Raw genomic sequence first — 17,495 nt, 5'->3', positions numbered from 1 at the left:
CTTATTTTTAAACTCATTCAGTGACAAGGCTGCCACAATCTCCCCAGGCAATCTGTTCTGGTGTTTTACTGTCTTTATAGTTAAAAAAAATTTCTTATGTCCAATTCAAACCTCCTTTGCTGCAAGTAAAGCCCCAAGAATCTTGTCCTCTCCATAAAGAGAAGTGAGAGGGATGAAGATATAAGCCTGCTTGTTGGTTTGTTTGCCTTGTTTGTTTTACTCCCAGTCAAAAGAAGGAGAGTTTATTTCTTGAAGGCAATAACTGTCTTCTGCAACATGCAACTCAGAGAAGCGCCTTTCTATTTTTAAAAGTGAAACATAAGGGTTACGTAAAAGCTCAGGAAACCAGTAATGAGAAACAAGGGCTTCACTTTGTGGGCTCTGCCTCCTCCCATAGCCAATATCCCTGCACCTCAAAACCAACCCAGGCTGTCCACAGTGCATCAGCATGGGGAAGCTCCGCTCGCTGCCCCCCATGCCAGCACAGGGCTGGCGGGCCCTGCGTCCCCCCACATCTGCGGCATCTGATCAACACGCCAGAGAAATCAGCAGAAACACTGTACTTGGTTATTCTGTTCCTTTCTGCTGTCTTAAAACAGCACTGGACACAGCAGGCCAGAGCATCTGCTCTGCTAAACAGCTGGAAAAAAACAAAGATAACATGCACCACAGCAGTTTCCTCACTGCTGGGGTGTGAAGTGGCATCTCCCACCTCTAGGGCCGAGGGCTGCTCGCAGGGAATGGCACTGCAGGGAATGGCACCGCAGGCTGCGGGAGCAGGGGCAGCTCACACAGCCCCAGGTCACTGCCTTCAGCCAGGATGCTGGCACAAGAAACTCCTCCAGCCTGGGCGCACGCAGCCAGGTGCAACTCTGGGGAAAGGGACTGTTATTCATGTCACCCACATGGGATGAAGTGTGGCCTTGTTCGCGCCCACCTCCAGCCTGGGGCTGCCGGGCACGGTGGGCTCGGGGCGTGCAGGAGCCGGGCTCGCTGCAAGCGGGAACCGGTACCGGTGTCTGCAGGAGCCGGTGCACAGAGCAGGCGGTGCGCGGTGCACGCAGCAGGCGGTGCGCGGGGGCGGTGCGCGGGCGCGCAGGGGGCGGTGCGCGGGCGCGGGGCCGGGCCGGGCGGGCGCGGGGGATGCGCGGCGGGGCCCGCGGGGGGCGGCGGGCGCGGAGCCATGCGGAGCCCGGGGTGAGGCGCCGCGGCCGCCCCTCGCCATGAAGCGGCAGAACCTGCGCACGGCCGCGCTCATCCTCTGCATCTTCTCCTACCTGCTGGTGGGCGCTGCCGTCTTCGATGCGCTGGAGTCGGAGGCGGAGAGCGGCCGCAAGCGGCTGCTGGAGCAGAAGCGCGGGGAGCTGCGGAGGAAGTACCGCTTCTCCGCCGACGACTACCGGGAGCTGGAGCGGCTGGTGCTGCAGGCCGAGCCGCACCGCGCCGGCCGGCAGTGGAAGTTCGCCGGCTCCTTCTACTTCGCCATCACGGTCATCACCACCATCGGTGAGTGCTGGAATCCCAGTCTGTGTCCTGTGCCCTTCTGTCCTCACATCCCTGCACTCCTGCATCCCCACATCCCTGCACCCCATGTCCTCCCATCCCCACACCTCTGCACCTACACAGCCTCCAACACCTCCAACACCTCTGGGTACCGCAAGGTGAGTTGCCTGTGTGGGAGAGGCATGTCTCACCCTCACAAGGCTGGGACATCTCTTCAGGCCATCCCCACGAGCTGACCCTGTGGGATCTCAGTGCACTGTGGTGGAGGAGGTAATTCAGGCAGGCTGGGAACACCCGATCCTGGGGTATGTTGGGGTGCTGCAATGGCTGGAAACAGAAAATGTGACCTGCACAATGTCCCAGGGAGGCGGCAGCACGCGGAGCTTCTGCAGGCACCTTTGGGGCAGGCAGCTGCAGAAGTTGTCAGGGTGTAGGAGGGCAGAGGTGGGAGCCACATCCATCCTCTGTGCAGTGTTGTAGCCAGCAAGCCTGGCTGAAGAGCTGGGCAAGAACTGTTGGCTTGCTTGCCAGCTCAAAACTCGGGATGTTTGGCTGTATGACACCTGCTTCAGGGAGCCAAGACAGCCACCAGCTGCTGAACCTCGCTCTGCCTGAACAGAACCTGCAGAGAGATGGGTGTGAATTAGCTCGAAGGTGAATCAATCATGTTAAGCCCCTGTGTAGACACACACATACTAGAGCCCAGCCTTGGTTTGCCCACTTCGGTTTTGCCAGAGAATGAATCTACATTGAATGAGGATTGCCTTAATTCTAGGTGAGATTAGCCACATGGGAGTTTAGCATTGTTTAATTAATCTACTTCTATTAATCCATGCACCCTGAGCATCCCATGGGGTAGACAGGCGTGGGAATCCTGTGCTAATGTCATTGCTCCTGCTGCGATTTCCATCAGCAGGAGGTTTGGAGGCAGGAGCCCCGAGGCCGAATCCTGCCCTTCCACAGCCAGCAGCCCCCTCCTCGTTGGCAGGATGGGCCTCAGCCTTACCGAGGGGCTTGAGATGGGTGAAATACATCTGGCAGCTGAAAGCATCATCCCCCAGGACAAGGGCTGGTGGGATCAACTGTGCTGGGTTACCAGAGGACAAGCGGTGGTGGAGGGGCAGGTACCCTGCAGGCCCTGTCCTGGGGGGCTCCGTGTGCCCCCACGAGCTCTGCTCTGGGGTTTGTGCAGCTGGAAACACACGTGGCCAGCAAACAGCAGCGGGTTCAGGGCACAGTTAGTGTCAGGCCCCAGCAGGAGGGGAGGATGAATGGCTTCAGGAAGATCTCCATCATCTTGTGACAGGTTATAGCTTCATTTACATTATTTGTCTGTTGACTGTGACAAACAATAGCTACACTTATCACACACCCCGTGCGATAAATAATTTCAGCCCAGGTGCCATATTTCTAAAAGGCTGACATGTCTGATCTCTTTAGGTTGGGCTGTGCTCCAAATCTCAGTTTTAATGTTCGTGTAGCTATGTTTACTCTTTCTAATTCCCTTTGTCATTTTGAAAGCATCAGTCAAATGCTCTTTCAGCAGTCTCTCAGGGTACAACAACTGTTTTTCCACTTACTGCTCTTCTGGATCATTATATCTACCTCCTCATTGCTGTCATTGTATTATCTTGTAGCCTAAGACCTGATAATTGCACTCAGTTATTAAGCTTGGAACTGACTGGTTTGGTTTTTTTGCCAGTGCAGTCTCATGTCTGCTCTGTATTTGTATTCTGTGAAATGTGGCATGCAGGCATTAAGTTGATAATTTTTAATTGCATGGGTTTATGAACAGACAGAGCAATTAGAAACTGGTCCCTTCCTGCCTGCTTGCAGTTTGGAGCACATCACTGTTGAGGATAACAGTGTCCTCAGTCTCCCAGCCCTGTCCCATCTTCTGGTCCTCCCACCACCACCTGCTCACAGCTTCCCTTCCACTGGCAGCGGAGACAGAGGTGACACCAGGTCACAGCTTTGAACAAGACCAAGAAATAAAAAAAGGATGGTTTCCTCCCGTATTTTGATGCAAAAGTCATGCGGTTACCTGGAACAAGTGAAAATATGAATAGCTGTTTGCAACAGGCCATGCAGCAGCGCGGGAAGGAGGTTCTGTAGGTGCCTTCAGAAGGAAGTTTCCAGCCCTGGCAGTTTCTCATATGAACTCAAAAGAAAGGCTTGGTGCCCTTGGATGCTGTTACCTCCTGTGCTCCATGACTCCCTTGCACTGAGTTAGTTACTCATCTGCTTAGGTCAGAGGCCATCGATTCGTGTAAAGCCTCTATAATTAAGTGAGGTGGGTGCAGAATCACTCAAGTCTGGAAGATCGCGGTGAATGCCTCATTACGACTCATGGCGTAATTGTGTGTGTCCTTGAGTCACAGCTCTGAAACTTGGAGCAAGGTGGGGAAATTAAATCTCAGAGGGTGTTCAAGGAGAACCTTGTCCTGCCTGAGCTCCTTGTCCCTGGGACAAGGTCTGACAGGGCTGCGGTGACATAAATCCTTCCCTGCATTTAAAACAGCACAGCCCATCCTCCCCAGCAATCGAGCAGCGGTTTAGATCTGAGTCTTAGTGACACTGGAGTACATCTGAAGTTGCTCTGCAGGAGTCCTCCCAGACTTAGCTGCTCCTGTGGGGACTGGCCCTATAACACAGGCACCATATAGCTCCTCTCCAACAGGCCATGCAGTAAATGATCATATAGCTGAAAGTCAAAGATGCATGTGACACTGGAGGGCTCAGGGCATAGGAATGGGTGCCAGGGGGATGTGGCGATGTCCCTGCAAGGGTGGTTGTGGACACAACTGGCTGAGCAGAGTGACCTGGCACTGTTGGTGTCAGTGTCGTGTGGAGCCCTTGTCCTCCCACTCTGGGGATCCAGGTTTCCCCGCAGATGTGGCACCAGCACAGCATCCATGCCTCTGAATTGCTTATGAGCTGCAGAAGCTTTGCATACCCCAGTCCAGTTCTAGGGCTCCTCTTGGCCTTCACAACCTCGTACGAGCCCAGGGGCTGTCAGGAGGGCACCTTTTATCTTTACAGGCCGAATGAGGTTCTGCCCACAGCAGATACAGCAATGTGCAGTCAGCCCAAAGGATGTGGCATCCCATGGCCCCAGTAGAATTGCCTGTGGATTTCTTAGTGTTTAATGTTCCATTTTCTCCCCCATTCCCCTGCTGCTCCTCTTGTTCCCAGGGCAGCCTTGCTGTAAACCCCAGCGGGGGCTTGACGCCTGCCTTTCCTCTTCGCAGGCTACGGACACGCTGCCCCGGGCACAGATGCTGGCAAAGTTTTCTGCATGTTCTACGCCATCCTGGGCATCCCCCTGACACTGGTCATGTTCCAGAGCCTGGGCGAGCGCATGAACACCGTCGTGCGGCTGCTGCTCAAGAAGATCAAGAAGTGTCTGGGCATGAGGACAACCAATGTCTCCATGGAGAACATGGTCCTCGTCGGCTTTCTGTCCTGCATGGGGACCCTGTGCATCGGCGCAGCAGCCTTCTCTTACTTCGAGGGCTGGACTTTCTTTCATGCCTATTACTACTGCTTCATAACCTTGACCACTATCGGCTTCGGAGACTTTGTGGCTCTGCAGAAGAACGAGGCTTTGCAAAAGAAGCCCCCGTACGTGGCTTTCAGCTTCATGTACATCCTGGTGGGCCTGACTGTCATCGGCGCCTTCCTCAACCTGGTGGTGCTGCGGTTCCTGACCATGAACTCGGAGGACGAGCGGCGGGACGCCGAGGAGCGCGCCTCGCTGAGGAGAGCCCGCAACAACATCCACCTCAAGCCGAAAGAGGACAGCCGGAGCGGAAATGCCATTTTTCTGCCCGTGGAGGACAGGACGAGCCAGATGAACCTCATCCCGCTGGTCCAGGAGGATGCGGGCAGACAGCGGCGCCAGTCGGCCAACTCGGCGGCCGCCGTCCCCTCCTTCTGCACGTGCCTGTGCTACAGACCTCAGCTGTGCGGCAGCCCCGTGCCCTCCCACCCCGAGACCCTGAGCTGCCACACCAACCCCGTGTATTACAACTCCATTTCCTACAAAATCGACGAGGTGTCCCTGAGCACGCGGGGTCAGACCGGCTCTTCCCCCGGGAGCACTTTATCATCCAGCAGCCCTCGCTGCCGGCAACGCTCCCGGCTGCGGAGGAAATCCATCTAGGAGCATGTGCCGAGCTGTACTCAGTGCTCGAGTCCTACTATGATGATAAATTAAGAACAGAGATGTCAGGTCCCTCTTACTGCTCTCATTTCTTCTCCTCGCATCCCCATTCAGCTGGCAGCCAGCCCCACGCAGGGTCCAGCAGGAAACTTTAAACCCCATTGAGAAATAATAATTTCTTTTTGCAGGCACTGAATGACATTGTGTTTCTCTTTGCTTTTCCCAAGTAGGTTCAAGCATTTGGGCCTGGCAAGAGACCCCCCCGATGTGAAGTCCAGCAAGCTGTAGGTTTGCTTTCCCACCTCCCTGCCCCCCCAAAACGATGTTGCTGCCCTCCTGCCCTGCATAACCCTGGCCATGGCCACTGCCAGCCCGTGCCTCTTGCTACATGGGCTGGATTGCACTTGCTGAGAGCATATCAAAAGCAAAGCCCAGGTTAGCGAGCCCTGCAGGGCTGCAGATCTTTCAGCTGTCCCCTGGCAGCGGGTGCAGGTAAGTCGGTGCCATGCAGCAGGTTTGCAGCTGGTGGGTGGGCAGGAGAGGACAGTCCTGGCACTTGGCACATGGGGACAGCTTCATGGCACTGCATCTTCCACACCAGCCCTCCGGGTCTGAGCTCAGGCTTGTGGCTGCCTCTGTATTTTTGGAAGCTGGAGGTTCACACACCCAGCAGCACACCTTACCTCATGCTGGCAGGTCCTCCAGGCTGGGCTGGCTGGTGGGACATCATGTCCCCTTTGCAGGGAAGCTGAACCCCCTCCAGCCCAGCCACGGTCCTCTGCAATAAGCCCAGGCTGCACCAAGGACACAGCCCCAGGGACAGCCTCGCTCAACCACAGAGGCTTTGCCACCTGCAAAGGGTTTGGCCATGATGAGATCGTTAGCTAAAATCACCCTTTCCTGCACTGCCTTTCCTCCAGCTGGCAGCCCAGCAAGCGTGTCTGCTCTTCATCTTCTCCAGTCCCCAGGACCCCCTGGGTTTGTGCTGGTTGCTGCTGGGGTTGTGAGCGAAGGGGTGAGCCCATCTCAGTGTGAGCCCCCGGGTGGGATGCGGGACCCGCACAGCCCTGCCTGTTCCCAGCTGGTCCCCCCCACCATGGCCTGTGTCCATCTTGCCTTGTCTGGAAGAAAGCAGGACTGGGCTCTGAGGGCAGTAGCAGCTCTGTTTCACTTATTTTTTCCTCCATAAACAGCCATTTTCACTCTTAGTTCTATTTAAATACCCTCCGAGATGTTTTCCTGGAGGAAAATCCTCTTTCTTTTTCTGGTGGGAAGGCATGCAGAGCGCCAGCACTGGGGAGGCCTCAGGGGAGGCTTTGCTCTCTCCCTTTTTTTGTTCTGGGCAGTTTAATAAAAGGTGAATCCAGCTGGTGATGGTTGGTTATTTGTCACAAGGGGGAGCAGAGGGATATGTCTGAGCCCCAGCCCTGTCTGGGATGAGTGCACCAGGGCTGGCTCCCCTGCCACGGGGTGTGGGCAGTGTCAGTATCCAGGGATGTTATCCCTGTGGATAGTCACTGGGATGTCTGGGCGTCAGCAGGAGAAGGCGGTCAGAAGGGCTGTCCCAGAGCTGGGAAGCAGTTGGGTCTCATTGCCCATCATGGGTGTCTTGCCCCCAACACAGGGATGCCCTGGGCTCCTCCACCCTCCCTGGTTGGTGACCCTTGTGTTTCTGACCTTCCCTGGAGGCCGCTTTGGGCTTTGATGTCACCCCAAATCTGTGCAGGCTTGTTACGATTAGGACTGTCTTGTTCCAGTCTCTAAAATGGCAGGGATTTGGGCTTCAAGAGAAGCAATGCCCAAGTGGGCAAGTACAGGACGAGCAGGAGCTCTGATTGCAGGGGCCGCTGGCAGGAGAGCACGATGGGGCTGCCTGTGTGGGCGAGGGGGCGTCCCCACCCCTGCCCTTACCTGGGGGATGGTCCCTGCTGGGTTCTCCACTCCGCTGGAGGCAGAGGAAGGACTTTACACCCGCTCTCGAGGTGCAGTGTGGCTGTGGTAGATCCATCCTTCCTGCCCTGGGCAGCAGGACTCCCATGGGACACTCAGCACTTCCCCACCTCACAGTCCCCTCGTCCCATGTGCAAGCAGGGAATGGACAGTGACAGAGCTGGGAGTTCAGACCCAAGCTGTGAAGAGCCTCCCAACACCAAAAGGCCTTGGCTGCGGTTCCCCCAGGTGCTCAGCAGCTGCATTGCTTTGCACCAGTGACCCTAAATCTGGGCTAGCTGTGTGAGCCCTGGGTTAAGTAAGGAGGAGTGTGGGGAGAAAGCAAGCTGTGAGCGTATGCAACAGGCTTAAAAATGAGACTTTCATTGTCTTCTTAGCTCCTCAGTGATATTCTTCCATGTTGATCCCACCAGCTCAGCCCGTGTTGCCATGTCCCATCTACCCTCACCAAACCTGGGGTGTGAAGTGGTGCCCCTGCCACCAGTGCTGTGCAGGGGACAGAGATCTTGCTCTTGCCCTTTCCATGTTGACCCTGGGACACCCTCACAGTGGCCGGGATGGAGCCAGCACCTCCCACCCTCATTCCGCTCTCAGGGAATAAAGCATCTCTCCAACTCCGACACAAGTCAGAGCCCATGTGTCATCACCCCGGTGAAACCCACCTCGTCTGGAGCTGGACGCAGGAGAACCACCAGAACCCGGAGGCTGAGCCGGCCTCATGCTCCCTCTGGATTCAGTGCGGTGCTGCCAGTGCTCGGTGGCTCCGTGCTCGTGCCGCAGAGCCCGGTACCTGACGATGCAAAAGCAAAGCCCAGCAGAGGCACCAGGGCTGGCGGCACGATGTCTGCACCGTGGAGCCTGTCTCAGGCAGAGGATGGAGCTGCCAAGGAGCTGATGGCACACAAAGCAGGGCACCTGCTCCGGTTTGTTGCTGCTCCTGTGCAGTGGTGCTGGGGAACTTAGTTGCTTAGTGACGGCCAGAGCCCCATCCTGCTTTAGGAAGCTGGTGAGGAGATGCCATTCACGCCTCAGCGCTGGGCTGGGCCGCGCTGAGCTGCCAGCCACTCGCAGACCGGAGAACTCATCCTCCTCCTTCCTCCACCGCTGCCCCCCCAGGGCTGTAGCTGCGGTGGGTGGGTGGCTGAAACTCAGTGATCTGGGACACCGCAACTGCTCGCAATTCCATGGGAAAAGGGCTTGCAGTGGCCCCCCAAGGAGCCCTGCACATTCCTGCCACCTCCTCCTGTGCACCCTGCAGCGGGAGTCAAACCACAGCCCCCAAATACTCCCCAAGGACTCACAGCTGGAGCCCATCCTGGACCCGCACGCCCAGAACACCCATAGGTCTCCTTCCCCCAGGGTCCCCAGGCTCGCCCTGCACCTACCCTGACTCCTGGTACTCCCAACAGCCAAGGCCAGGGGTATTTTTTATGCCAGTAGCATCTTCACCTCCAGGGTTTCAAAATCGACCTCTAATGGCCAGCGTTGACCACGAAAGGCCAGGAGCAGAGGGCTTTATGACTGGGGCAGTGAGCAGAGCACAAGCCAGGAGCAAGCTGAGCTCTGTGCCTGGAGATGCCCATGGCCAGAAGACATCTGGAAATGGTGCAGGGAGATGCAGGGGTGAAGCTGCGGTGGGTTCAGAGAGAGCACCGGGAGGGAGCCTGGGCCAGCTGAGCTCCTCGCATTCCCTGTAGGCACAAGGAGAAGGGAAGGGACATCTGAAATTTTAGGTTGGAGATAATAGTGGTGGCAACAGAGAGGGCAGAGACGCTCCACAGAAAACCTCCAACACAGCGCAGGAAAAAAAAAGAAAAGGTTTTATTATCACCATTATCAACGTTTTCATTAGCTTAACACTGAATTGTAAATCACTCAATCATTACATATTGTCTGAATAAAACCTACAGACAGGAAAAAAATACAGCAGAATCCTCTCCTGCCGGCGGCACACCAGCCATGCCGGACGGCGTCCACCTTCCACCCAAGGCAGCCCACGCACCTCGCGAGCCACTCGCCACGGTGGCAAGCAGCCTGCCCAGCTCCATTGCCTGCGCTCCCTCCAGCTCCACGGAGATCACATCTCACCGGATGACGGTAAAAACCTCCAAAAAGTTTTGGAGAGGGTTACAGAGCCCAAAAAGAGCAGAACAGCCACTCCCACTCCTATGGAAAGGGAGGAGGGGTAGAAGCTGTGCAGTGCCCCTGCAAAGCTATCGGGTTTTGCGGAGCAATTAATGAAGTAAAAAGGCTGAACCCCATGAAAGCGGATTTCCCTCCCGCGGCCAGGCCCCTGGGCAGCGGGGGACACGGCGGAGCAGCGGCGCGCTGGGCTGGGCGGCGAGCGGGGACGGGCAGAGGCCAGCTCTGCGGCACGGCTCCCGCGGGATGCAGCCTGCGGTGCAGAGATGCTGCGGGCAGTATCAGCCCCCTCGGCTGGGAATAAGGCCTCGTATCGAGAGGGGAGAACCCACATAGGGACCAGCGGGCGCAGGGGAAAGCAAAGGGAGCCTGGAGGAAAGCTCGCTGGGAGCTCCCCTTCTCCCCGGCCGGCACAGAGGCAGCTCCCTGCCTGCTCCGTACGGCACCTCACGCCTGCGTGAGCTGCCGAGCCCTGGCAGAGACCCCTTGTCCCTACTGGGGACGGGAAAAGAATGACCCTCTGCGGCCTGAACTAAGGGCTGCCACAAAACACAGGCAGGACACTGGCATCCCAGGGGGTGTCAGGCCATGGCAGTGCTGCGTGAGGGGCCTCGGGGACCCCTGTGTCCCCAGGGTGCCATTCCCACCGGGCGCAGGGAGCAGAATGCAGCTCACAGGGGCAAGGCGAGCACAGTGCCGCAGGGCTGGGGGAACATGCCTTGGATTCACTCCCCAACCCTCACTCCTGCTCTAAAGCCAAAACCAGCTCCAGGTCGAGGAGATGGAATCACCACAGCAGAGACCAGTGAGCAGCACTGGGTATGGAGCAACAGCCCCAAAGAAAAAACTGCTGCAGGATTTGAAATTCCAGGCTGGTGTTTAGTGGGATCTAGAGCCCAGGTGGGCAGCTATCCCAGCCCGTGGTGCCCAAACTACAAAAAAAAGTAGCTCCTGGAAAGCCTGCTGGCATGGCTTCAGCATGAGATGTGCCTTGATTCTCCCCTGGGGTGGCTTCTGTCCCGGAGAGCAGAGCTCAGTGCTGCCCCTGCTCCTTCTTTGCCCCACGCGAGGCGCCCAGCGTGCCGTGCGAATGCAAAGGCTGCCTGCTGACCCGGCAGAGTGGGGTTTCACAACATAGCTTTGGTTGCCATTTAGCTACTGGAAAGCCGTGAAGGGGAAATCGTTAGGTCGTAGCCTCTGTTTTGCTGGTGCTCTGTAAAGGGCTGGTGCTGGCTCCTTCTTAAGTCTCAGCTGCTAAAGTGCAAAGAACCAAATGCTACAAGAAACTCTCCCCAGTTGTTCTCCTCCACCAGGACGAGAGCAGCTCCCACAGGGAAGGGAGGGCAGGGGGGTGTCCGCACCGCGGGGACAGCTTGAGGGTCCCCAGGAACAAGCCTGATGCTGCTGTTGTGGGCGAGTGGCTGGGCAAGGGATGGACGTGCGGCTGCTCGGGCACCGGGATGTTGGTCACTGGGCAGAGGAGCCTGGCAGCCTGAGTTTAAGACTCATTAGCCGCATTTTGACAATACCTAAGCACTGGCAAACTCCCCAGGAATTCCATGCTCACAGACGCAGGCTGCAAAGCCGGGCAGGGCGCAGGAGAGCAGCCCTGGGTCTCTGCCACAATGGGTGTCACGAGTGTCCCGAGCAAAGGGCTCACCTGGGGGGCTGGGACACCAACTGCACGACCAGATGTCACCTCCCAAGGGAACCCGGCATTTTCCAAAGCGTTACTGTGCGCCCTGTGCCTGTATACATTCATATACACACGTATGGACAGCCATGTGCACTGGGGTAAAACATGAAAAGCCTTTCACTCGATCATCCTTTTTTCTAAATGTTTGACTCAAATTTGACAGCTGCAATTTCATTTTAGCTGCTTGCTCCAGGTTCGAGTATGCCCTTTCCATTACTAAAGGTGCTACAATGTGTTGTGTCCTGGACTTCTCTACGGACAGCATTTACATGGCTCTTTTTTATTCTCAAAGCATTTCACAAAAAAAAACAAAGAAAAATAATGCCATCACTGATTGGGGCTCCCAGCATCACTGGGCCAGTGACCTGCTGCCCACATGGCCAGCGTGCTGATTTTTCCTATGGGAAATGAAGCGAGAAATCCACAGGCAATGAGCGGGGATGCTGCTTTGAAGCTGCTTTATTTTACGCGCTGCATCAACGACAGAGCTGACTTAAAACCCAATATCCTGATCCTGTCACTTTGGAAAAATCTTTAGGCGAGGCCAGCATTATTGAACTTCTACAGAACAGCACGGAACAGCCTGCTCCTGTTCCACACATCAGCCCCCCGCGATCCCCTGCGAAGGTGCAACCTCTCTGCCTTGGGTGGAATCTTCTAACAAAATGGACAAATACCATCTATGGAATGGACAAAATAACCCACAAAGCCTTTAAAGAAGAGCAGCTCAATGTGCTGCTCCGAAAAACCCCTCCCCTTAGCTTGGCCCTGGTATCCCGAGGAGAACAGGCAGCTGTCAGGCAGAACTCGCGTGGCCCTGGAGCGCAAAGGCTTTTTTGCTGTATCAGGGCTACAGTGGCAGTGGGAACCATTCTCATCGAGTTACACACACTAGATAGCCTACGAAAAACAGGGAGATTGAAACAGTCGTCAAGTTTATATCGAAACTACTTTTTACCTCTGTAATATGAAGTCACCTACAGCCGCTTCATTCTTCACCTAAGAGAGATTTCATGTTGATGGGCACATACACTCACAGAGAAGTCTATAGGATGAATATCTCACAAGGCAATAAGCCCAGTCTTGGTTGTTTTTTGTTTTACAATCAAAGTTAATATGGATCTTTTTCAAAAGTGATGTCATTGAGATTGAAGACAATTATAAACTGTATCAACAATATGTACTACAGCCCGCAAGTCACAATCTGTGCACACCAAATGGAATATATTATTGCTTGTTAGCCTATTAGACTTTCTTTATAAAAAGATTTTTATACAGAGTACAGGATTATGACAAAACTAACTAAGTAGTTCTCATCTCGAAAATACAACATCAATTCTTTCAACAAAGGCCTGAATAGTATCTGAGAGTTAATGAACAATAACAAATACTTACTAATAATTTTATGGCCAGTTTGAACAGAATTTCTTCTAGGACTCTTTTCTGGTGTTTATTTACATATGCCTCTCTTCTTTTGGAAAAAAGTTGATAAAATATAACAAGGAACATAGAAATCAAAAGAATGAGTAAACTTCATACCAAGAACATTAATCATTTTTGAAAACGCTAAATTATGTTGTCCGTTAAAAAACATACAGCATTTTGTCTTTAAAGAAAAATATTTTTTCCTGTTTTAAAATATTACCAACAGCATGTAATAAACTAACTGAAAATGAGTTTCATAAAAAAGTTGTCTTGCTGTCTAAACATGACTAAACATGCTCAGGTTGAGATTCTGTTAACTGCCTCAACATCTTAAAAATAGCTCCTTTACAGGAACTTGTGATATTCATACTCCAGAAGACCTGCAAATTTAGAACAGTACATCGATAAAGGTTCTGGTAGCTAGAAACAATAAATAGATATTTCAATTCAAAGCAAATAATTCTGCAACGCCCTTTTGAAAGAATCCATGGCCAAGAAGCGGGGATGTGCTCGGCTAAACAATGAAGTCCCCCGGCCCTGTCCCTGCCGCGGAGCACGGGACGCTCAGCCTGCCCAGGCGGCTTCGGCTGCGGGACCGGGACCCGGGGGCTGCATCGCAGGGTGAGGACCTTGTGTCGGCTCTGCAGCATCCCGGCTGGGTCGGGGCACAGGGAAAGGAACGCCAGGAGATGGGGAAAATGTCACTTTTCTTTGCCTGAACGAGCTGGGACACACACGGTTCTGCTCGGAGCACAAAGAGCACACAGCCGGGAGGGAGCAGGTTCGCTCTGCTCTGCAGGGATTCCCACTGCACAGAGATCGTTCTGCTCCCAGGGATGCTCCCACCATCAGGATTTCTTTGTTTTCCATGGCAATAGTAAGCAATGTAACATTTAGGGACCAGCTCTCCATTATTTTTGGGGTTTTTGGCAAGCAATCCTCCCATTACTACTAAAATGTGGTATTTTGGCTTGGCAGTGTTAGGTTAACGGTTGGACTCGATGACCTTGAACATCTCCTCCAACCTAAACGATTCTATGATTTCATGCACAATGAACAGGGAATTAGCCCTGAGCTGGGCAGGTGTTTCTCTCCTCAGTCTCATCCCTCACCACTGTGCTCAGACTAAAAATACTATGAAGCCTTTTCTTTTTTTAAGTCTCGTGCTCTTCCTCTCACCCCCTCGCTGACTATAACCAGGAAAAACACTCAGTCGGGACTTGCAAAGGGCACCAAAGCTGAGTTTTCAGCAAACTGCTGCTTTTTACACGACCACATTGGTAATCCCAACTGTCATATCGCATCCCCTTAGAAACTGGCAAGTCAAATTTAGGGGCGTGGGGGGCGTAGAAAAGGTTAGGCTTTATAAGACTAAGCTATATCAGGCCTGAGATTTGCCTTGGATGGACAACCAGGCTTCTCTTTTAACTATAATACGCCGTGGTCAGTGCAGGAATCGCAGGCGTAAGTGAAGCAAGGATTTAGACCCAGGGAACTGTGCGACGCCCCTGGGTACTCTCAGAGGGTCCTGCAAGTCCGGCTTTACAAAACAGCTCATCCGCACGTGGCAGCGGCCGGGACGGGCTGTGCGGGACAGGCAGGGCTGCAACGCTGGGCTGCTGGGGACAAACGGGACTTGGCAGTGAGGAGAAACAAAAGCGAGAACCACCAGACCACACAAAAACTGCAGCAGAAAACAGGACGGAGCAGACTGTTAAAACCGCCTCCAGATCGCAGGAGCTGAGACGTTAACAAAAATAACAGGAGTAGAACTGTAATGTTGGGGTTTTTTTACCTGACAGTGACCTTCTAGCATGATTAAAAACACACGGAAGATAGTCCTTGGTGTTAAGTGGTCCTATTGTAACTACACCGATCACGCTGGAGCCTGCAGAGCTTTCGGAGGGGTTGGATACAGAGACACGCGGCCCCTGCCGGGCGCGCAGGAACCGAGCTCTTCAACAGTCATTAAACAAAGTGTTCTGGGGGGATATATTTGGTATACATAGTCTCCTACTCCCCACCGAAGCCTGCAAACCATGATTAACTGTCTGTTCCTGGTAGATAATGTCCAAACTAAGTGCCAATATAAAGTTTTCAGCATAACTTAAGACAGAAGCCCTGTTAGAGCTGCCAGGTCTGGCACGGACCCGGAGCTCCCCGCAGTCCTTTTAAAGACATAGTTATTAAAAGATCCAGTGCTACAAACCACTAAATCTACCTAATCTATTCTAGTTCATACACATATTGTACAATATTGCCTAGTACTCACTACATACCAAGAGGAAAAGATGCTGACTTGAATTACAGTAAATGTGCTTTTAAAAAAAATGAAAATAAAAGAGAGCCACAACATAGTTTGATCAGCATGCAACAAACTTCCTTCAGCTAGTATATAGAAATTGTCTAATACGATTAGAAAAAATAATTAGTGAGAGGCCAGAGACATATTTGATCAAGGAAATTATGAGATCTATCTGAAATGTTGAGGCTTTTGCCACTGAAGACTCAAAAAACTATTCATTCTATGTCCCTTATCCTCCTTCCCTCTCCTTTACATTATATAATTTTTACAGAGATTATTGTAAGGCCTATTAGTTTTGCATCTAACCTGTAATTTATCTCAAAATAATTTAAAATGCCACAGACAAGCTAGGACCAAAAGCAATTGCTTTCACCACCCACTCGACACTCATGCTTTTATTCTAACAAAGCTGAGGTCCACATGCAGAAATAAATGTTCAGGTCAAGAACCTGCTCATTCCTAAACGTCACATGGGACCTTCACTTCTCAATCACAAAGGAAAACATCTCCAAAAGCTTATTCTGAGATAGCAGTCAGACCCTCAGGAGGACCCGAGACAAAGCCTCAGGTCAATCCAGAGAAAATCTTTGGAGATACTCTGTGATTCGGGGTAATAAGATTTTAATTGTCTGAAGGCTCTAGTGCACTCACTCCAGCACAAGGCTCTGCCCACAGCAGCTGCTGTAGCTCGGAGAATGTGCTTCACCGGCCTAATCTACAAGACTCGTTTAAACTTCAATTAACAAAATATACATGCTGTGACCACTGTGTCTTCAGATTCCTCACCTCGCTACCTCTCCATACTTTGGGGATCGCATCTCCTCTTGCAGGACACTTGGCAAAGTTCATGTGCTACCGAGACTGCCCACAGCACCTCTCTCTGCACCAGGAAGGTTACGTGCTCTCCAGCCCCTTCTTGTCAGATGGCAAACTGGGGTTTCTTTCTTCTGCACCCCCACAAACCTCAATCTCCTCTCCTGCAGCAGGATAAACCAGCCCTGTTCCAGGTCAGTCCACAGGCAGCATCTCCAGCAGATATGTACCAGTACAAAGGAGACGGGAGAAAAGCAGAAGGTAAAAGACATCGTGACTGAAGGATGCAGAGCAACAAGCAAGGGAGTCAGTAAATCGCAGAACGTTGTATCTGACAATACAAAACATTTCTCGAGCTGTAAGTCTGATGTTTGTGTTTGTTGGTTGGTTTTTTGTTTTGTTTTTTTCTGAGAAAAATGTGCAGTTAATTAGCCTGCTAAACTCAAACTCTGTTCAAACTGTCTGGCCTAAGTAGGCGCTGCTTATTCTCCCACCAAGTACGCTTCATCAGCAGTGTTAGACAAGTAATGCAGTAAAGACACTTGCTGGTAATTTGGCACAGTTTGAAAACACAGCGATGACAGTGTTACAGTTAACGTGACTCACTGACAGGGAACTGATTCTAAAGAAAGAGTTGCAGGTTTCTTTCTTTTTCTTTCTTTTGAGAAGAGAGACCTTAAAAAACCCTAATGCTTCCTCTCTTAAACTTCCTGCTCTTTTTAGGTCAGATATCAGCCTCTGAATTTTTCAGGTACGTCCTCGTGAAAGAATCCGTATTAGAAATTTCTAAGATATACAGTTAAGAAAAACTTTCTTACTCCCCCCAAAATCTTTCAAACGCTGCAACTTTCCAAGGTTAATACTGATCTGAAACAAGGGTCCAAGAATGACAGCGAGAGAAGTGAAACAAGAGGTGTATGTCTAATTTGACAACTAGGACTCATGCCCCACGGCACCTCCTCCTCGGGCGGAGAGGGCTCAGCGCCCTCCCCCTCATCTTCTGTCTAAGGTCACTGGTTTATCCTCCTCTTCCAGCTCCACAAGAACTGATTGAACATGCATTGCGCTTGAGGTCAGAGTTCCAGCAAACAAAACCTTGACAGCATGTTTAAAAAACAAAAGCAGTTCCCTTTCCTTACTCACTAAGACCTGTCACAGCAGGGTCCCACTGTGCTCTCCAGGGAAAGCTGGGAGGACTGGCGCAGGAGCGGGCCCGTCGTGGGATCCACCATCGAGGAGGTCGGGAAGAGCTTGTACCAGCCGATCGCTAAAGTTGACAAATCCAGTTCTTCCAGGAGGACCCTGGCGACTCCCATGAAGTGCTTGCGCTCCATGCGCCCGTAGTTTCCCCAGACTATCACCTTGGGAAAACGAAGGAGGAGCACAGTTAATCCTCCAACCTGCACACTTGCTTGGGAAGCACAAGTCTGATAAATCCTCCTTTTACCCATCCAGCTTCCCAGGGCTTCACTACAGTCCAAGAACAGCAGAAAGGT

At 52.6% G+C, this 17,495-nt stretch overlaps 2 protein-coding genes across 2 annotated transcripts in view; one reads left to right on the top strand and one right to left on the bottom strand.

Annotated features, from left to right (window-relative positions):
* The first annotated feature begins 1,103 nt into the window (after positions 1 to 1,103).
* Positions 1,104 to 7,034, top strand: KCNK15 (potassium two pore domain channel subfamily K member 15). The gene is made up of 2 exons (XM_021283155.2): positions 1,104 to 1,506; positions 4,755 to 7,034. Exons 1-2 carry the CDS (start codon positions 1,224 to 1,226, stop codon positions 5,666 to 5,668), a joined length of 1,197 nt encoding a protein of 398 aa, XP_021138830.2. The 5' UTR covers positions 1,104 to 1,223; the 3' UTR covers positions 5,669 to 7,034.
* A 2,386-nt stretch (positions 7,035 to 9,420) lies between these two features.
* The window catches only part of RIMS4 (regulating synaptic membrane exocytosis 4), a 54,448-nt gene continuing 46,373 nt past the window's right edge, over positions 9,421 to 17,495 (bottom strand). The window contains exon 6 of the mRNA XM_065031988.1: positions 9,421 to 17,360. Coding sequence (XP_064888060.1) covers positions 17,142 to 17,360 — 219 coding nt within the window. The 3' untranslated portion in view covers positions 9,421 to 17,141. The remainder of the gene's footprint in view (positions 17,361 to 17,495) is intronic.

This window comes from Columba livia, chromosome 16, assembly GCF_036013475.1.
Source record: "Columba livia isolate bColLiv1 breed racing homer chromosome 16, bColLiv1.pat.W.v2, whole genome shotgun sequence".
Classification (NCBI taxonomy): domain Eukaryota; kingdom Metazoa; phylum Chordata; class Aves; order Columbiformes; family Columbidae; genus Columba; species Columba livia.
The sequence above is the reverse complement of the archived record's forward strand: the minus strand, read 5'-3'. Positions and strand labels throughout refer to the sequence as shown.